Here is a 21784-nt window from a genome sequence, read left to right as displayed (position 1 = left end):
CTGGCAGGCAATGTAAGCTTGATACCTAATAGAGTTCTTACTAGATTTGGGAGAAGGTCTCCACATACAATACAATTTTTTTCCCAACTGTATTTCATGTGCAAAACCTGGGGCTGTAAGCTCTGCAGGGACAGAGCCTGTCCACAGTCCTCCCCAGGGACCCCCGGTGCTGACACCGTCAGGCCCTCCGGAGGCACCTCATGAGGACCTGATGAACGAATGAACAAACACTGGAAGGCAGTGTCGCGCTGGCTTTCACCTGGGGGGTTGTGACAAAGGACAAACAAGGAAGGAGGGAGGGAGGAAACGAGAGAGAGCGCCGGTGTGGGAAGGGACGGAGAGGAGACAGGGTGCTCCGGGGGGCCAGGCACATCCCTGCAGGGGGTGAGGAGCCCGCAGGCTGCCAGGCCGCATCCCAGGGGCAGGGGCTGCGGGCCTGCAGCCAGACTGCAGAATTTAGATCCCAGTTCCACCAGGCCAAGCCCTGTATCCTTCCAGCTCCCTGCCTCGGTTTCCTCACCTGAACAAGTGAATGCAACAGCGCACTTCACAAGTTAATCACAGTGCCTGGCACACGGTAGGCATGCAATAAATGCTATTACTTCTCTCCTAATAGCCTTCTGTTTTCACATATGCAGCAGTTAAATGATAATACAGGTCCAAGGAAATTACAACACATGGAAAAGACCAAAGTCTTATGTCCTACGACAGCTACTTTAAAATAAACAGAAGACAGCTCTTAAGGAGAAAGAGGCACTGCACCTTGGCTATTAGAAGGCTGATGTCTGGCAGCCATTAAAAAGCAGCCACAGGAGGCACCTGTGATTCTTGCACGTGAGTCAGACCTGGCTTTCTGCAGAGTGGCCGGGCTCCGCGTCACAGAACCTTCAAGCTGAGGGCCACTTCCCCTGGGGCCTAGAAACGCCTGTTACTTGGCTGGGACTAAAACGGGAGGAAGTGACCAGGTGAGGAAAGGCTGAGGCCTGGGGTGTCCGCGGGCAGCGAGGCTGCCGGCCTCTCAGCGGCCCTGGCCTCCCGTTATTCCCTCCGTGTCGGGGTCATGAACACAGGCACCCGCGTAAGCACAGGGGTGGGGGGCCCTGTGATGCGTGCCGTGCGCGGCTGGGGTCAGCAAATCTATACACCGGTGCACGGTTCCAATTACACACACCGATCTCCCTTCTTGGTTCTGGAATAATTCTCTCAAGGTGAGCACTGCATTCTGGAAACCTCTTTTATTTAAAAGAAAAAGAAAAATCCTAAGTAGCTTCGCAACTCTTCCCGCAGGGGCTGGGTAATAACAGGGAGGTATTTTTGTATTCATCTCACAGAGTAACTAATGGAGAGAGAGAGAAATTAAGTCGTTTGAAAAGAACCGTTCATCCAGCAGCTCAGCCACCATCCTGCCTCTGATGACTGTCGGGCTCCGGCTGCCCCTGCACCCTCGGCTCCCCACTCCTGGCCAGTTACCGGAGTCCAGCCTCTCCAGTTCAAGAACCGCACTCAGACACCTGGTGGTGTCCAGTGCTTCCCTTTAAAAGAGAAATCATTCGTGCTTTCCAAGCAGCTCTCCAAAAGTCAGCCTGCTCTATAAACGGGCCGCCCAGAGCTGCATCACAAATCGGTCACGTGATTCCCGGGAAAGGGGGCCCTTCGAGCCAGTCCCTGGCGCTCGGACAACCACCAAGGGCAGGTGGCAGCAGAGGCCACTCGGGAGGGACTGTCCTGCAGGGCTCAGCCTGAGCCAGACAGGGCTGGGATCTCAGCAACGCTCACCACCTTTCCTCTGGCCTGCCAGACATGGAAACCCAGGACCGGGACTGTCACAGGCCTGTTCCCCGGGAAACAGACCCTGAGACGGGGCTGTGCACAAAGCCAGCGGGGGGCGCTGTGGGCACCCACACTGCAGGAGGCGAGGCAGCGGGACCGGCCGCAGGGGAGCAGGAGCTGCGGGCTGGCTCGGCCCAGGGAGGCCTGCACCGCACACCCGTCACAGCTGCCCCCGTGCAAGCAAGGGCTTGGCCCTTTCTCCACGTGCCCCCCGCCCCCCCACCCCCCCACGGATCAGCCACTGGGGGCGGCCACCCCGGGAAGGAGGCGGCTCTCGCACAGAGGGCGGCTCCAGGGAGGGCCCGGCAGTGGGGTCAGTATTCCCGGCAGCTGGGGAAGGAGGGCTTCAGTCTGGAGGGCCCTGGGGACACGCCCACCCCCTGCAGGTATTACAGAGCATTGCCGGGCTGGCCACGGGCCGCCACAGACACATCTAGAGCCTCTCCCAGGGGAGGGGACAAATGGTGGAGGTGGTTCCACCACCAGGGGACCTGCCCACGCTGCGTGAAGGTCGTCTACCAGGGCAGAAGTTCAGAATCCTACCCACCCCCACCTCAAGGACGTGTCCTCCCCTGACACTGTTGAGACGCTGCGAACCTCAGCAAAGGTAAATGCGGACTCACGTTTTCACTGTGTCTCAGATACCAGAGGGTAAGGGGTCCTCAGGCACGAGAACAGAGGGGGCTCCTGGACTTGGAGGCACTTCCGGCCTCAGCATCCACCGTGGCTGGACTGGCAGGTTCCGAGAGCAGCTGGGCCTGGCGGCCTGGACGTCCTTTCTGGCGCCACCATGCTCACATCTGACAAGCATCCCTCCTCACGCCTGCTCCACGTCCCGTGACACCCCCACCCGACAGCAGACAGCACGACCACGCAGTCAGTGACACAGCCAGAGCTCAGCCGTGAGCTGAACCCCCCTCTTTCTTGCACACCCCCAAACCCGCCCGTCCATCGACGGAGGACGTTGTGGTCCGTCCGGACAATGGCCTCTCACCCAGCGCTACGCAGGAACGAAATTCTGATTCACAGGACAACGTGGATAAACCTGAAAACATCACATCAAGAGAAAGAAAAGGCCACACACCGTGACTCCACTCAGATGAAATGTCCAGATCAGACAGATCCACAGCGACAGAAAACAGAGCGGCGGTGGCTGCCAGGGGCTGGAGGGCGGGGACGCTGGGAGGTGACCGCTCCTCTGTGCAGGGGGATAGAGATGTTCTAGGGCTGGCGGCTGCACAGCTCTGGGAACACCCTAGAAAGCCACAGGGCTGTGCACTTTACATGAATTATATCTCAGTAAAGCCGCTCTTAAAACAAATTCTTCAGAGCCTCCCACTGGCTTGAGGGTACAAGTCAAAGCTCCTGCCTGGGTCTCCTCCGGGCCCCAGGCAGGCGGCCGCTGTGCACTCAGCAAGTGCTGACCACTCCCTCACGTCCCTGGACTTGCTGTTCTCGTCCCCGCCCCCACCCACACACCTGGTGAACCCGACACCCCTCAAGATGCAGGCTGTAAATCAAACACGAGGACGTGTCTCTATGACTCAGGTTTTCACTGTGAGTTTCTCTATTGTGTTTACATCCAAGAAAATTTTTCCTAGTTCATCGAGACCTGACAGGTTGCTTTCTTCAAAGGGAAAGGCTTTGGGCCATCAGACGACTGTGTATTCGAGCCCTCAGGTCTGCTTTAGATGGCTCTCTCTCCTCTGTATTCCCGTGTAACCAGGAAGCAGTGTAAGTCAGGGATTAAGAACAAGAGTGCCGGGGTCAGCCTCAACTTTGAATCCTGGCCTTCATCAGTGAACTAAGCCCAGTAACGTCATCATCCCCTGCCTCAGTCTCCTCGACTGAAAAAAACTTTAGCGACTCTACCTACAGCCTAAAATTATGACGATGAAGTGAGATTAAATGACCGAAAGCCCCTCAGAGTGCCTGGCATCCACAGAGCACTCAAACAGCAGCTGTTATTATTAAAACAGACACTCTCTTTTCACATACTGACACACCTCCAGCAGCCGCGCGCTCCTAATTCTGCTGCACGTTCCTGCGGACATTCAGTCCTCGTTCATCCTTTCACTCCCTCAGCAAGCATTTACCGGACGTTTCACACGCGGAAGAGGTCGCACGTCAAGACGGTACATGGTATGACGGCTTGAGTAACTATACCGTGAGAGTGTGTGTTATGTTGTTGTGTTTGTTCTACATCTAACTTGGTTATTCCAAAACTTCCTGTGCTGAATTCCTGCCCCTGTTCTGAACAGACACAGCTGATTGAGAGCCGTGTTTCACTGACTCTGGCCAACTCTGCGCTATTGTTTTTTTAAAGTCCTACTCTGCCTGCCAAGGGAGAGGGAATATGCTAGTTTCGTTTACACTTTTGTTGTGGAAAAAGAAAAATGGTGACGGAAAACTCAAGGAAGAGGGTAAAAACCTATGTTTCACTTGGGAACCCTGGAGGAGACCTTCAGAAGCCGGGGCTGTGATGCGCCCCGAGGTGGTTCCCCAGAGACAAACACTGGGGCGACCAGAGGCTTCAGAGACCAGCCCTGTGGTCAAGGTAGAGAAGAGTATGGCGCTCAGGCCCAACGCAGCACCTCCGAGACGCCGGGGGCGGGCAAGAGGCCCCGGTGCATCCAGGAGACAGTCCCCTGCATCCACAAGCCCACAGCCCCCCGGAGCTGAGGGCCTCTCTGAACAAGGGATGCCGTGGTTGAGTCCTAAAGCTTAAGACAGGACCTGCAGGGGGAGGGAGGGGGCAGACAGAGCCCTCCCAGACACCGGAGGGCAAGAAGTGAGCCTGGTGGGAGATGGGGGGAGGCAGTGGAGGGGCTGAGGCTGGAGGGGAAAGCGGACCAGCAGGCGCGGCGGGGAAGTGACCACGTGGAGTCCTGCGGGCTGTGGCCAAGGTGCTCTCACCTACCCAGAGGCCATGCCCCCTTCTTTTCTTACTAAGAACCCCCATTTGCTCAGAATCAGGCTGTGATCCTGTGGTTTTGGGGACGGTGACCTGAGGGAGGGGGTGTGACCCAGTTCTGACCAGGTATAAAACGTTCTCCCCACGGGACTGAGAGCCTCCTGCCTGCAGGGACTGTGGGGACCAGACGCTGAAGATGCAGTGCTCGCCTGCACCCCCGGTGGAAAGGCCAAGAGGGTCACGGAGCCACCAGCCTGGAGCCTGGACCCCAGCCACCAGCCGCGACCCCCAGACTCCGGGGGACGGAGCAGAGTGCGTGTCTGCCGGCCCAGGCACTGACACCAGGGGTCTGCTTCTCACGGTCCAAACATCACCTGGGCATCCTTGCGGACCACCTGCTCATTAAGCCAGGCTCCAAGTCTCTCCCATTCTGGCAGGGTCCTACTCTCAGTCACGGCCACAGGACCACCTACCTGGCCATGCCTTCCTCTCAAATTCTGCTTTTGCCGTTTGTGGCCAGTCGCTACCCTAATTATTTTGTCTTGGTAACCAATGGTGGTCACACACTGATCACGTCACCTCTAGTTTTCTCCAACCACTCACAGCAAGTTTTCTTCACAATCCCCTTACTCCTCTGGAAGAAATGCCTGAGTTTTTGTAGAAAGAACTGAATTTCTAACAATCCCACCTATAAGCTTTCAACCTCGGGGGTGAAAAAACATCAGTGTTTTCTTTTAAAACTTCTAGGTTCCAAGCCTTATAAAAATTCTCTAGCTTGAAATCAAGATCCCAAATGACTGAAAACTTGAAAGTCAAAAAAACTGCAACCCTGGGTTGCACTATAGTCTGGAGAAACAACGATGAGGTCCAGCTCCACGCCCCTGGCTGGCTGGGGCGGCACGTGTGTGATCACGGGAGGCCGCGACTCCAGCCCCCACCCAAAGCTGTGCAGAGGCAGGTCACACAGCCACCCAGGAGCTACCAGCAAAGTCCCACGGTGGGTGTCAGGGAAGCTGAAAGAATGAAGATATCAGCAACCAGCTGAAGACAAAGAAACACCTACAGAACATTCGCACCATTAAGAAACATGTCCTGCCAACTTTCCAGGGCATGAGGAACCGAACCATCCCCATGCCGAAAAAAAGCACACTGTAAGGCCTTTCAGAGGCTCTTCTAACAGTATCTGAGTCCCTTAAATAACTTATCAACTGGAAACTTCTGCAGACTTACTAAACTTATAAGGTCACAGGATCGTTTGACATTGCCTTTCCTCTCTGTAATTAGCTTATTTTGTTCTTTTCTCATAAGATTCACCTTCTGCCAAGAATTAGGGTGGACGGATGCAGGGCTCAAGGGAAAGAGCTGTTCAGACCCACGCAGTCCATGCAATGTGCCCAGTGAAGCAACTGAGAACTGGAGACTTAGAAATTACCCAGGACCGCAAAAGTGGCTTAACACCTGACGGCCTTAGAAAGTCTGTTACCCTAATTCACGTCATTCACACATTCAAGGAGCAAACTCATTATGGTTATACTAAAACTATAAAATCTTAGTGGATGTACAAGATCTACTGTACAGATCTTACAGACGTCTAAGATCTACAGCAGATGTAGAAAAATTCAATCTCCACCCTTTCCTGAAAAACAAGCAATGAAGTCAAAACACTTCTTAGCAAAATATGTGCATAACTGGATAAAAGGTATGCACAAATGCCTACCGTGGACAGCCTTCATGACAAAATGTGAAAAGCGCGCCCTCTAAACCAGAAGCAAGGCCAGGATCCCTCTACCACCATGCTTCTGCTGTGCACTTGGAAGGGGCCCAAGGTCACCAAAGTATCCATCAGCTGAGTCAGGAGGACCCAGGCTTTTCACCTGCTCCAGTACTTTATATCCTCATTACACTGTTGTGCTAAAAGTGCTCCGGTTTCTTTTAGGCATGAGTCCCTATGTCTTATCTAAATTCAGGTTTGTTCGTGGGTCAATGATATGCTTCCCTGGGGCTACAATAAGCTATTAGTCAGCCTAGGAGGTCTGGGTTTTACTTTTCTATGTAACAGAAAAGGGGATGAAGATTAGTAAAAGTTACAACTTGATTGTGTACAAGCCCAAAATCATAGACCTAAGATCTCGATCTGTGACATCATGCCTCACACCTTTTACCTCCAACTCTCATAGGACCTTTTTCATCCTACTGTCAAGTATTTGATAATTATAACCAGCAAGCAATATACAAAGATATGGAATATATGAATAATATAATCAACAGCTTGATTTAAAGCACGTATGTTGTACCTTGGACTCTACAGAGAATGCAAATACTTTTTTCTTTTTCTCCTAATTAGATTCCATTTATCCTAGAAAATTTTATATTTTTTATTGTCTTCATTTAGACAAAGCTATAATAAGTGGCAAATTCACTGTTTTAAATACTTACACTATCAACCAAGAAAGGATAAACTTAAATGAACAAAGAATTTTACTCTAGAAACTAGGAAGAAACCAAAGAAATATACAAAAGGCAGGATGAAAGGATTGATAAAGATAAAAGTAGAAACAACTTAATCAGAAATAGATGAACAGTAGAACTGATAAACTAATCCAACTGGGCCTTTGTGTTCATGGACTGTGGAGTGACATACTCTACTCTCCTGAATAGGAAGTTTAAATATTGTAACTATGCCGATTCAAGTTCATATGTGTGCCAAAATGTGCTTAAACTAGAAAAAAGGCTCAAAAGACAAACAGCAAAACGTTAGCAGCGTTTTTTTCTTTAAGTAGTGAGATTAAGGTAATATTTATTTTCTTCTTTACACTTTTCTACATTTCCTAAACCTTCTGTGATGAATATATAATTTTATGATCAGAAAAATAAGCTATTGTTTTAAGTAATGCCAAATTATTTCTCACTGACACGTATTTAATATAATGCCAATGGAAATACCAGAGAGACAGAGGAGGGACTGAGGGGGGACTTCAAGAAGGTCGCCTGGGAAGTTAAACATTTTGCAACACAGTAAGGGACGGGGGACTGATTCCAGACAAGAAATCTCAGTGTAAAGCTACAAATTACCAACTGACAGTTCATACAGGCATCTGGCTGGTTCCTGTCAAAGGAACTGCTTCCACACTTTAAATAAAATGCTGTGAATTCAGAACCAGTGATAAAAACTTCTGACACCGCCCACGACTCAGATGGGCCCAGTGCCAGAATCAGGCTGCGAGGGACTACTCTTGAGGCAGATGAAGCAGGAAAGAGAAATCCCCCCGGGGAGCTCAGGGCTTAATTTGTTTCTTAAAAGAGTGACAGCCCCTGAAATAAAGTGAGAAGATGTTTTCAACCTCTGTCACCACAGGACCCCTAAATCACAGACCCAGAGCTTAGAGGAAACGGGAAATTGGAAGCCACCTGTCTTTGCCTTTCCAGCACTGCTCTATGGGTGGGCAGAATATCAAACGATCACCACGAATCTTCACAACAGAACAAAGGTCCAGACTGATTAAAGGGTTATTTTAAAAAATGAAGGTGGAGATTATTTATTGGATCTCGGGTTGGGGAAGTTCTTTCCAAGTGGAAAGGGGGAGGGAAAAAGAGGACATGAAGACCGGATCTGAATGACCCAACAATTTGATACCAAGTGTCGGCAAAGGGTCCGGGAAACAGCACCTCCTGCGGTGGGAGCCCACCCATGTCACACTCCTGGGGCCACCTGGCCGCACGCATTTAAAGTCTTTAAAACGGTCATACTCTGACACAGTAAGTCACCGCCTAGGAATTTTTCATAAGGAAATAATCAGAGAGATAAAGAAATGATTTACACGATCGAAACGCTGAAAATGAATATAAATGCTCAACGACAGGTGATTAGTAAAGTATTTAGGAAATATTTATAGAACAGAGTGCTATCTGGCTTTCAAAATCATGTTTCAAAGAATAATGATGAGAATGTGCTTGGAAAATATCATATTTTTAAAAAGTTAATAATGTGTACAGGATGACTCTAAACATTTTCTGTAGCTTGTGGGACACACACACACACACACACACACACACACACACACACACACACACACACACATATACACACACACATCTGGAAGAAAACACCAAAACAGTGGTTCTGTTATTACTTGGTGGGGAAACCTGGGGGGATTTTAATTTTTTGTTCCTAGGTGCCCAAAGCATGGTAACCGAGAGACCTGGATGCCTCTCGCTCATTCTTCGAGATTCGGCTTACTGCCACCTCTTCCAGGAAGTCCTCCTGCACTACCCTCCTGTATCCAGGGTATTCTAGATGTCCCTCTGGGCACTGGCCTCCTGGCTGTCCTCCGCGATGTTCTCTATCCCTGCATCACCTGACTCACTAGATCCCCACTACACATTCAACTGCTGCAGCCGGAAACTGGGGTGTCTCATTTCCACACCCCCGGTCTGCCTGGACCCTGCCTGGATCTTCAGGCTGGAAGGCTGGATTAGGAACAACATTGAGCACCTCATTCTCTGTGCCCTGTGCCTCTAAAGGCCAAGGAGGGAGGACCGTGCTGACCAGGATGAGTAAATGCTGGCAGAGAAAGCTCCTTACCTTGGACAGCAGGCTTGAAATACGTGTCACCTCGCCGTGTGCCTTCAGCAGTTCCTGCCTGAGCTCCCTGCAGGACTGCTCCAGCTGGTCCTTCTCGGCTCGAGCCACCGTCAACATTTCCTGAACGTCACAGCCCTCGGCCGTGTGCCCTGGGGGGCTGCTCTCTCCCACTTTTTGCTTCTCACTCTCCAGGTGAGCCTTCAGAGACCCGTTCTCCACCTTGAGCCCCTCCAAGGTAACCTGACACTCTTCCAGGGTCTTGGCCATCACACTGCTGTCACGCCGCTCCAGCTCCAGGAAGGCGGTCAGCTTCCCGTTCTCCTCCTTCAGGTGTCGGACCATGTCCAGGGCCCCCCGGTGCTCCTCCTCCGCCTTCCGCAGGCGGCAGGTCAGCTGCTGCTGCAGGTTGAGCAGCTTCTCGCGCTCGAAGCGGCCCTGCTCCAGGATCTCCGTGCACTTCTGCTCCAGCTCCAGGATCTCCGCTCCCTGGGCGCCGGGCTCCTCGCCCTCGACTCGCTCCTGCAGGAGGGTCATCAGCTTCTCATTCTCCTGACTCAGCTGCTCCGCCCGCTCCCGATGCTGACGCAAGGACGTTTCCAGGAGCGTCTTCTCGTCTGCCAGCTTCTCGTTCTCGGCCGTCAGCTCCTGCACCATCTGCTGCTGGTCCGACAGCTCCTGCAACGTGGCCTGCAGCTCCTCGGCGGTGCTGTGGTGGTGTTCCTCCATCCTGTGGATCTTCTCCGTCAGGGACGCCAGGGACAGCTCGCTCGCGGTGTTCGGGGAGCTGCCAGCCACCGAGCACTTGGAGCTCTTGACGAGGCTCCCGGCAGGGGACGGGGGCCCCGGGGGGGCGTCTGCTGGGATGTGCTCGAAGTCGGAGGCGTCCGGGGACAAGGACGCCTTGGTGACATCGCTGCTCGATGAGCCCGACGTCCGCAACGTCCCTTCGTGTGGGTTTTTTTTATACGCGTCAATTTCACCCGACAGCTCAGTTCCTGTTGGGCTCCCGAAGCTGGACTCCTGAGTTACAGATGTGGGGCAGCTGCTGTCGCCGGCGGGACTTGCGCCCCCCTCTGAATTGGGGGAATGTTCAAAATAAGTCAGTTTCTCCTTCAGGGCCCGGTTTTCGTCCTCGAGCTCAGCGAGCTCTTTCTGGAAGCTCCTGTTCTTCTCCTCGAGGGCTCTGATCAAAGGCTCCGAGTCCCCTGGCAAGACGGACGTGGCATCGACACCTGGATTCAGAGCTTCAGCCCCTGCGGTGCTCTGAGTCTGTTTCTCCACCCATTTCTTGAGTTCACTTCGGAGCCTGTTAATTTCATTGTCTTTCTCTTTGGCTTCTGCTAAGAGCTCCCGCACCTGGGTCTCGAGCACGGCCTTGTCCGCGCCTTCGTGCTCCGGCCTGGGTCTCGTGGGCGCGGCCCGCACGTGCTTGGTGGGGGTGGGCGTGCTGGAAGAGGTGGGACTGGACACTGTTTTCCTCGAGTTGGAGGGACCGCGTGGCACTGTTCTCTCTCTGGAGACAGCTACCGCGAGTTCTCGAGGGGTGGGAATGCCTGTCCGCTTGGTTGCTGCCACAGCCCCTAAAGAGAGGAGGAGAAACTAATGAAACAAAGCAAGTGCTCTTATAAACGAAACCCAGTAACTTCAGCTCACGCGGCACGGTGAGCAGAGTGGCTGCTGCCCTTCCTCCATCTCCTCCCCACCGGGTAACTACCGGTCCTGCTTCTGCACCTGTGCTTCAGGGGAAGCTGACGCCCAGATGAGCCACTCAGCATAACCCATCCCCAGCCACGGTCGCTGGTTCAAGGCACGGCACCAGCCCCTGCCGCCAAGGTTAACGAAACACAAGGAGAGGTTTCCTGGGCGAGTTTCTAAAACAAGCTGGACGGGCGAGCAAGGCTGTAAGCCTGGGGATGGCTGGCAACCACCATCACAAGAGGAAGGCGAGGATGCAGGGTGGAGAGTAGGAAACCAAGCTCCTAGGATGCTGTGGAGCTGTGGACCAGTCACCCTGAGGCTGGCCTTCCAATCACAGAAACCAACCGTCACCCTTTATAAGTCACCTTGAACCGGGTTTTCTGTAACTTGCAACGAAATACATCTGAACTGACAGTCCTAGCAACTAAACAAGACCCAGGATCGCTGTGAATTCCTAAATAAACACTCAAAAAATGTATCATTAACATATCTTGACTGAGCACACATTCGATGAAGAAATCAGAAGGCCCGAATAATCCTAAGGAGAGAACGATCTGATTCAGTGACCTATTGCTTTTAACATAAGTGGGAATCCTGTGCTCATCTGTATTCATAGAGAAACAAGAACCAACAGGGTAAGGGCCCAGCACATTCATCTGTCTGCGTTTTCAGTGCCGACCGGATGTACATAACGTGGCAAGGATACAGAGTTGAGAATACTTATAACGGGAAATGTAAGGTAAGGAGTGTCTCTTACTTTCACTATACGCCCATCGTTATTTTTTAATCTTTGTTTATACTACATACTGAATTTTCACTTATAGTATTTACTATAGACAGTGTCAAAAAAAATTCTAGAGGTGAAAACCCAGACACTGACCTCCTAAATGCTCTAGAAATAAAACCCACCTTGGAGGTTAAAGCATAAAATGAAAAACGTGGACCTGTTTCACAAACTCAAAGACACTGGATGAATCACGGCCGACTGCAGTAACTTACACAACAATGCAGCGTGGGTTGGAGGCCTGTGCTGCGTAGGACGGGTGGGGGGCAGGGACGCGGCCACAGGCTGGCAGAGGCCCCAGTCTGCTGAGGCAGAAGCAGAAACCACTGTGGCGAAACAGCTCGGAACCCACTGCCAAGGCGGCTACTAAGACGTGAGCAACTGCATCTCCCCGCATCCCGGAACCCGAGGGGATGCTGTGGGGGCGGGGAGGGGCGGGGAGGGGGGCGTCCTCTGCTACGTGTCTGATGGCTGAGTGCTTTTAAAACTTTGACATAGTAAAGGCTAAACTGTCATACTCATATCTAGGAAAACTATGGTTTTTAAGTTAGCTTTCCGGAAGCTTAATTTAGAAACATTAAGAGCACGATAATACACATGTAACGTGTGGAGGTGTCCAGATGCCTCCCTCTGCATCATGCTAAACACTCAGTGAAGAAAGGACGTGTTTAATTATCCTGGCAAAATGAAGATTAAAATCACGAAGCAACAACACCTTTTAGTTAACACTGGGCCCTCTGGAGTGAAGTAATCTTGGCAAGGACCACAATGAAAACTGGAGGATAACTAAAGTTTCAACCTAATTACAGTCAGAACAGGCAAAACGGAGAGTCCAGGACGGACTGTCACAGAGGCGTTTGCCATTCCTAACAGGGCACGAGAAGTAAGGCTCCTTCTCAGCTATCTGTTGGTCTGGGAAGAATGACAGTGGACCACCGACCAACCCTGTCACCATTCCCAGCTACAGCTTCACTCCTTTCTTTTGCCAACAAATCTTAGTCTGTTCTCCACTTGGGCATTACTTATGCCTTATCTAAACCACTAGGAATTCATTTACATCAAACCAAAGTACATTAACGAAACATATCCAGTTGTAGATTATGAAACACACGATCCAGCTGTACTTTTACTCCATTTGTCCTTTTTTTCCGTTCTTCCCACTTCACCTCACTTGAAGGTCGGTGTTATTGCCTCTTCTAAAAGGCTCTTCCCATAGCTGGACACATCATTTCAGAAACTGTCATTAGCTGAGGTTAAATTGAGAGAGCTGTTAAAATTTACCACACGAGCAAACTAAGGTGGGTGTCAGTCCCCCACCTGTGCTCAGACACCCCGTCACGGCCACTGGCGGGAGGCAGTCCCCCAGCTGACGACGTCATCCACCCGAAGGGTTCTCCCTCCCAGTCTCCTTCAGTACCGCGTTCAGAGGCCTCGCCGCAGAACCCTCTGTCCCGGTCACACTCCTGGCACAGGACAGCCGGGCGGGGTGACAGCAGCAGGGGTGGCAGGAAGCCTAGGCCGACGGGCAGGGCCCGGCTCAGCTGGCACCCTTAACCTGTTCTCTTCTTCCCTCCTCACACCAGAGCACTGCTTATTCCAACCGAGGCTGGGTGTCCAACTGCAAGAAGTTAAAGTAAAAGCAAGCTCCACCTCATACGGTAACTTCTTAAAGCCACGTGTGACACGTCACGTTTCACAATGCCCAGTGGAAAACTGTCGTACGCGGTGGCCGATCACAGGTGCATCCGACGACGTGTCCCAGAGACACGCTCGCGCGAGAAAGGAAGAGAGAAGAGTGCTAAGCTGGTCGGACGGTGAGTGAATTTTCCCATTTCTTTTTAAAAATTACATTCATGCAATAAAGAAAAAGAAAATCCTACCATCACAATACACAGAGGGAGAAGGGGGTGGGAAAACGTTCATCTTTCCAGAGAACAAAAAGCATGGTTGTAACAACAGCGCGATCATTCAAATCACCGCTCAGGTTTTAGGTAGTGGTTCTGCGAGCGGTAGATAAAGTGTTGGCAGCCCCTTCCTGTCTCCCTCGTCTTACTGAGATAACGCGCTCCTGGGGCTGCGGCAGCGCGCGCGGATGGCGGCGACGGTGGCGTCTGGGGTAAGCGGCTAAGCGCCCACGTGCTCACCGAGGACGCGCGGACCCGCGCGCAGGGGAGGGACACACGGTCACCATCGTCCCACACCGGCCGCCCTGCCTCCTGAGCACGAGGGGACTCGCGCGCTCTGCCTCTGAAAATCTGAACTACTAGGCTATTCTCTACTGCAAGTCTCCCTGGCCTTTCTCTCTTCACCGCCACACGTCAGGGCTCCGGACGCCCCCGGCCTCTCCGCTCCTGGCCGCCAGCTCACGTCTGGGGAGCCTCACTCTTTTTACGCGCCTCTGACACTGGCGCCAAACGTTCTTCAGCTTCCCCTATTCGAGGAACCCTGAAAGCATTTTTTTTTTCTTTTTTTTCTTTTTTTTTTTTTTCTTTTTTTTTTTTTTTTTGGGGGGGTACACCAGGTTCAATCATCTGTTTTTATACACATATCCCCGTATTCCCTCCCTTCCTTGACGCCCCCCCTCAAGTCCCCCCCACCCTCCCCGCCCCAGTCCTCTAAGGCATCTTCCATCCTCGAGTTGGACTCCCTTGGTAATACAACAACTTCCCACTGACTATTTTACAGTTGGTAGTATATATATGTCTGTGCTACTCTCTCGCTTCATCTCAGCTTCCCCTTCACCCCCCGCCCGCTCCCATACCTCGAGTTCTCCAGTCCATTCTCTGTATCTGCATCCTTGTTCTTGTCACTGAGTTCATCAGTACCATTTTTAGATTCCGTATATGTGAGTTAGCATACAATATTTGTCCTTCTCTTTCTGACTTACTTCACTCTGTATGACAGATTGTAGTTCTATCCACCTCATTACATATAGCTCCATCTCATCCCTTTTTATAGCTGAGTAATATTCCATTGTATATATATGCCACATCTGTATCCACCTGAAAGCATTTAAAACCTCCCGCCTCCTTCCTTTTTGTAACCATCCAGTCGGTCACTCAGACGAGGAAACATGTAAACGGGTTTTGGAAGCATCTTCGCAGGTTTCCTTTCCTCTCAGTACGGATCTAGTCCCAGAGCTCAGAACGCCCGGTCGGAACCTCTGAAGGGTCCGGGCGGCCAGCCTCTCCCACCTCTGGGATGTTCCGGACCGACCTCCCTTAAATAACTCTCATCCTTCTGTTCCAGAACCTGTACGAGTTTCCTCTCGTCTGCTGCGTCAACGCAAACGTCTTCCCATGGCGTCAAGGTCACGTTGAGACCATGCACGCTCTCCAGCCACACAGCCAACCACACTCCCTATGCGGGTGTTTCTGCTCCCCACCCCCACTGAGCTCCAGCCGGTGTCCCCAGTGTCCCCAACACACCTGTGACGTGTGGAAATATTCTCTTTCCACACGTCACAGGATCCTCTGACTGGCATCTAAACACTGAATTCTCTTCAACGTAAAAGATACACGCACCCCAGGGTTCACTGCAGCACTATTTACAACAGCCAAGACATGGAAACAACCTAAACGCCCATCGACAGATGAATGGATAAAGATGTGGTGCATATATACAATGGAATATTACTCAGCCATAAAAAGAGAAAATAACACCATATGCAGCAACGTGGATGGACCTAGAGATGATCATACTAAGTGAAGTAAGTCAGAGAAAGAGAAATACCGTATCACTTATATGCGGAGTCTTCAAGAAATGATACAAATGAACTTATTTACAAAACAGAAATAGACACAGAAAACAAACTCATGGTTACCAATGGGGGAAAGTGGGGGGAAGGGATAAATTAGCGGTTTAGGATTAACGGATGCACACTACTATATACATATAAAATAAACAAGGATCTACTATACAGCACAGGGAACTATACTCATGTCTTGTAATAACCTATGTGGGAAAAGAATCTGAAAAAGAATAGATACATATATATGTATAACCAAATCACGTTGCTGAACATCTGAAACCAACACTACACTGTAAATCAACTATACTTCAATAAAATAAAAATTTTTTAAAAGAATTAAAAAAAGAATGTCTGAATCCACATCTTCCTCCAGCTCATCTCTGATCTGCCCCTCCCCGCTCCCCAGCGGAATCCTGCCCTGAGCTGGGTTTCCTGGTCTCCATTTCTTCCCCTTCATCCCCCACCCCGCCCCCACTCCCATTACTCAACCACACACGGTTTGCTGAGCTCATGCGTGACCTCCACGTGGTCCACTGCAATGGGCGTTGCCAATCTTCTCAGCGGGACTGGAACAATACCTTCCTTTTTGACACATGCCTCCAATGTCACGCTGACCTAGTTCTCTCTGACCTCAGCAGCCACCCCCCCCCACCCCACCCCCGGTCTGGTCCCTCCCCCTCCCCACTCTCTGCAAGTTGGAATTCTTCAGATGTAGGTCCTGGGTCTTTTCCCTGCCCTGTTACAAATATTTTCCTGGTGCTTCTACTCGGCCCCAAGATCTTATATACCATTTACATACTGAGGACTCCCACAGCAACTCTGTTACATGGACCTCTCCTCTGAGCAACATCTGAATATCAAACTACTTACCTGACAAGCATAACTGAATTATCACAAAAATGCCTCAAACCAGGTAAAAGGGAGAAAGGAAGACTGGGAAAATGTGAACAGAATGTGCAAAGGCCCTGGAGTGCAGGGAGGGGCGGGTGAGGAAGAAGGCTAATTGACAGAAGGTACTCAGGGAAGGTCTCACGCTGAGATTCAAGGTGACATGCATCCCTTAAAAGAAGGCCAGGAGGCTGTGGAAAAAGAATAGATAAGACACAAGAAAAAGCTCTTAGGAAATTTAAATATGTTTGTCAAATTAAAAGATTCAATAGAAGTAATGAGATGCAAAATCAAGGAACTCTCTCAATGTGTAGACCAAAATGGAAACAAGATGAAAACAGAAAAGATAAACACAGAGGGCCAACCCAGAAGATAAGTCAATTAACAGCAGTTCCAGAACCACAGACCAGTGGGAACAGAGTGGAGGAAATAATCAAAGAACCAACACAAGACAATTCCCCAAAGCTGAAGAACGTGAGTCAGGCACGATGAACGAAAAAAAGACCCACATGGAGACAGAAAAAGATCTACATCTTCTTTAAAGTTTCAGAACACCAAAAATGCCTAGAAGTTTGGGGAAGGGGTGAGACCTGAGGATGAGACTGACCATCATCGTGTATACCGAATTCCAGAAGGCAAGGAAGCACATGTCTCCAGAGTTCTGTGCGTAAATGGCTTTCAACCTAGAATTCTACCTACCCAACCTAACTATAGATCCATCAGAGAGGTAGAAAACACATTTCAAAACACGCAAAAACTCAGAAAATTAAATTGCCTACACTCCTTCTGAGGAAGTCATTTGAGGATGTGCTCCAGGAAAACAAGGAGGTAATAAATCAAAGAGAAGAGGAGGAGTGATCCGGGAAGCATGGCCCTATCAGAGGAAAGCACTCCAGGAAGTCTCAAGATGGCATCCATGGAGCAAGCCTGGTGAACAAGCCCAGGCTGGGTGAGAGGACAAAGTGCCTCGAAGGGAATTTCTTTAACAGATCACCTCATTGGATGAAGAGTACAAAGGGTAAAAAAAAAATGAGGGTATAATAAACATGGTGAAAAAAACCCAGAAATCTCATAAAAACAAGAAGCTGCAAAAGAAAGGTAACAAAATCATAGCACATGACTTCACTCTGCAGGGAAGGCATCTATGTAGTCATAATAACATTAATACTGCTTAAAATGACACAAAGTCACAAAGTGGTAAATACACAAAACAGGAAAGACGGTTTTACATTTGAATATTATCATCCTTATTAGCAAAAAAAGTTAAAGTACAGATGAAAGAAACTGGGAGGTAGAAGACAAGGTGGAGAGAGCTGGCAGAAGGGTAGTGATAATATCCATCCTCATCTTACAAATGGAGAGTCAAGGATACTAAGTATGGTTGACAAAAACAAGAAAAAAAGATGGAATATGTTATTAAAATAAAAGAGGTATTAAATGGATGGATAACAAGATTGGAAAGGCAAGGCTGTGAAAGGAAAAGTTACCCAATAACAGGAGCAAGATGAGGAGACAGCTTCTGAGGCTACACAGGAAACCTGAACCCGGACCTTGCAGTTATGCGCTAAAGGTCAGAAGACAAATTTACCATCAAATGCAGAAAAGGGCATAAAATTCTCCATGTCTCCACTTGTGGTGCTCTTGAGCTCTACAATGCCTCTCCTACATTTTCCACCTTTCTCTTAAAAACTCTGTAGAGTACCTAGTCACATTATTAATTTATTTTCTTCTCTATACTCCCATTCATCATATTCATTCATTCATTCATTCATTCACTCATTCAATAAGTGCCTTCTAGACACCAAACACTGTCAAAGATACTGGAGATAAACCTTAGAGAAAAACAGAAACAGTCCCTTCTCTCATGGAACTTTAGTCAATGAGACAGGTAATTAAACAAGTTAATTAAAACCAATAATTATGAATTGTTAAAATGCTAGGAATAAAAAAATTTAAATTAAAAAAATTTCACACAGGGTGCTCTGTTAGAAAAACACCAGGAGGAACCAACTTCTGCAAAGGTATTCAGGGAAGGGCTCTCTGAGGAGGTGATACTGGAGCTAAGAACTAAATGAGCACAAAGAATCAGCCCTTCTAAGTACGAAGACAGAACAATACAGCAGAGGAAGAGCGAATACGAAGGTCCTGGGGCAGGAATAGCTTGGTGTATTCCGGAAGTCAAAAGTAGACTAGAGGATATGAAGAAGAGGAGAGAGGCTAAGGATATGACCCTCTATTAAGCCCTCTGCCTTTGGAATCTGGGTTGTAAATGGCTGTCTCCTTTCCTTTCTTTCACTGGATAATAAACAAGGGCAGAAAAATAAATATAAAATAAAATAAAATAAAACAGGTAACCAAGAAAGGAACTAAAAATAGTGATATTATGACACTGGGAGGACGTGAAAGGTTATGAATTAAATCCTCTTCTATCACAGCAGGAATCAACAAAACGTCTAACCTTGAAAAATTAAAATATAGCAATGTATAAAGGGTTTGGTTGTCTCCAAAAATAAAAACACAGCAATGTTAGGAGAACGATCAGACAAGACACAGACTGGGAGAAAAAAATTGCCAAAGACATATCTGATAAAGAATTGTTATCCAAAATACACAAAGAACTCAACAAAAATGAACAAGCTAATTAATGTGCAAAATATCTGAACAGACACCAAAGAAGATATACAGATGGCAAATAAGCATATGAAAAGATGCTCAATGTTATATGTCACTAGGGAATTGCACATTAAAACAACGAGATACCACTGCACACTTATCAGGATGGCTAAAACCCCTAACCACTGACACCACCAAATGCTGGTGAGGATGGAGCAACAGGAACTCATACTCTGCTGGTGGGAACACAAAGTGGTACAGCCACTTGGGGGGACACGGTGGTGGTTTCTCACAAAACTAAATATCCTCTTGCCATGCAATCCAGCAACTGCACTCCTTGGTTTTTACCCAAATGAGTTGCAAACTTGCATCCAAACACCTGCACATGGATACTGACAGCAGCTTTAATCATAGCTGCCAAAACTTGGAAGCAACCAAGATGTTCTTCGGTGGGGGAATGCATAAACTGTAGCCATCAGCCAATGGAATATCAATCGGCGTTAAAAAGAAATGCACTATCAAGCCATGAGAAGACACAAGAGAACCTTAAATGCATATGACTAAGTGAAAGAGGCCAATCTGAAAAGGCTTCATATGATTCCAACTACATGACAGTCTGGAAAAGGCAAAACTATGGAGATAGTAAAAAAAAAATCGGTGATTGCCAGGGTTTTAAGGGCAGCAGGGATGAACAGGCAGAGCATAAAGGATTTTTAGGGCAGTGAAGCTCTTCTGTATAACACTTAGAAGATGGGTATCTGTCATTATACATTTGTCTAAACCCATATAGCGTACAAACACCGGGAAAGAACCCTGATGTCAACTATGGACTCTGGCGGGCAATGACACGTCAATGTTGGTCCATCGACTGTAACAAGCCCACCACTCTGGTGGGGGATGCTGGTGGTGGGTGAGGCCGTGCATGGCTGGGGACAGATGGGAGATCTCTGTACTTTCTGCTCAATTTTGCTGTGAACCTAAAAGTGCTCTAAAAGTCTACTGAAAAAACTAAGCAGTGATGAAATGGTTACCTTTAAGAAGCGGGACGAGGAAGAGGAAGGGGACGGAGAGCAGTGGCCTGGCTTTTCATAATAAGGGTCTTGCCCTGTTTTGTTTTTTTAACTTGTGCATCTACCACTTTGTGAATAGGATTTAAGAAAAAGAAACGCGAGTGCTTGTGGATACAGTGCGGAAGCAGGTAATCAGCAGTTGGTTTTATAGGCAGTGCTGATCCTTTGGACTTAGAACAAATGAGAGAGAAGAGGGAAGCTGGCGGCCACTCGGCAAGCAGAAGCCCTGCATAAGGAAGGGAGTCTGTTATCCCATCTCTGGCCCCGCCTCGCCTGTGGCAGTCAGCGCTTCCACAGCTGCACTGCCTTCTGGGGAGTCTGGATGGAATGGTTTCTGGAGATTCACACACACCTCGTGTTAAAGCTCACGGAATCTCCCTCTGCAAGCCAAACAGAGGGAAAAACACAAACGAGTTCTACACGCACAAATGAACCACATCACCTGCTCATTTGGCTTCCTTCCTTAAAGGCCACCCACGGGGTCACATTCAGAGATGGCTTCTGTAACAGGATAAATGTTTCGTCTCGTCTTCATCTCACTCTTCTTTTTCCAGAACGCAGAATTAATTCTGCGCACGCTCCAGTTGGTCATTGACTCGGGTGAGAGTTTAAAACACCCACAAATCTGCATTCTTCTCCTTCCCAAATACTCACACTGGACCACGGCCACCACGCACGGCGCTCCAGAACCGGGGGGCTTCTGAACAAAAGAAGCCTCACTCACAAGGGGCTTTGGCCTGGGGAGGACACAGTGGCGGCTCTGTGCCGGGTTCAAGGCGAGATGGGGCAGCAGACAAAGCAGCAGTGTTTGCAGGAGCGCTTCTAGCAGGCGGCCCGTCATCACCAGGAGGAGCCGGAGCGCAAACCGGCCCTGGCGGGGCAGCTCCCAACACGCGAGCTGAGAGACGCAGGGACAGCCGGCTCCCCCCGAGACTGAAGTGGCCCGGGTTCACTCCGCAGGCTGCGCGAGCCCGCTGGTCCACCGTGCAGGTCAAACACCATACTCATCGCCTAGCCCGAGAGCTTGGCACCTGTGCGCTAGACTCCCCCAGCCCCTCCAGGGTCTCCAGGCAGCAAACGCGACGGATGAGGAGGAGCGGGGGCGGAGGGGCTTTAGTGAATGAAAAGACCTGCTTCTCCACGGGCAGCCTTCCCTCAGGAGAGACGGAAAGGACGGGCTTTGTGAGGCTTGCCGCAGAGGAGAATGGCCTATCCGGGATGGCGACTGAGCTCTGACTGCCTAAAATGAGACGCCCAGCTCTATCTCGGAGCGACCCCCGAGGAACTTCCAAGTGCCATCATTACAAGATTGAGTTTGCGACTGGAGACACAAGAGAATTAGGTGGACTGGGCCAGCTGGGCTGTTGATTTGGATTAGTATCAGTGTTTTTCTTTCTTTCTTTGTTGTTTTTTTTTTAAACCACCCACACAGGTCAAAACATACAAAGAACTTTAAGGAACTGTCCACATTCTCTAAACTGGAGTTCACCATGTAGGCAGTTAGAACAGCCCTTTACATTCGTGGAGCACTTTGGTTTTCAAAGCATTTTCACACACGTTATGAGGCGCACAGAAACCAGCTGGTAACGTACTGTTACCTTCAGTGGAAAAGGAAAATGAGTCTGAGAGGCCTCACAATTTGCCCAAGGGTCAC

The 21784-nt window shown here is 49.5% G+C and overlaps 1 protein-coding gene across 6 annotated transcripts in view; it reads right to left on the bottom strand.

The window, feature by feature from the left end:
* SPECC1 (sperm antigen with calponin homology and coiled-coil domains 1) overlaps positions 1–21784 on the bottom strand; it is a 187088-nt gene that overhangs the window by 75036 nt on the left and 90268 nt on the right. For all 6 annotated transcript variants that reach the window (XR_009050023.1, XR_009050024.1, XM_057716152.1 and 3 more), the window contains one exon: positions 9327–10906. Coding sequence is in view for 4 of the 6 variants with exons in the window: in XM_057716152.1 (XP_057572135.1) it covers positions 9327–10906 (1580 nt within the window). In the remaining 2 variants the exon portion in view is untranslated. The remainder of the gene's footprint in view (positions 1–9326; positions 10907–21784) is intronic.

Source organism: Hippopotamus amphibius, chromosome 17, assembly GCF_030028045.1.
Source record: "Hippopotamus amphibius kiboko isolate mHipAmp2 chromosome 17, mHipAmp2.hap2, whole genome shotgun sequence".
Classification (NCBI taxonomy): Eukaryota; Metazoa; Chordata; class Mammalia; order Artiodactyla; family Hippopotamidae; genus Hippopotamus; species Hippopotamus amphibius.
This window is presented reverse-complemented; position numbering and strand designations above follow the sequence as displayed.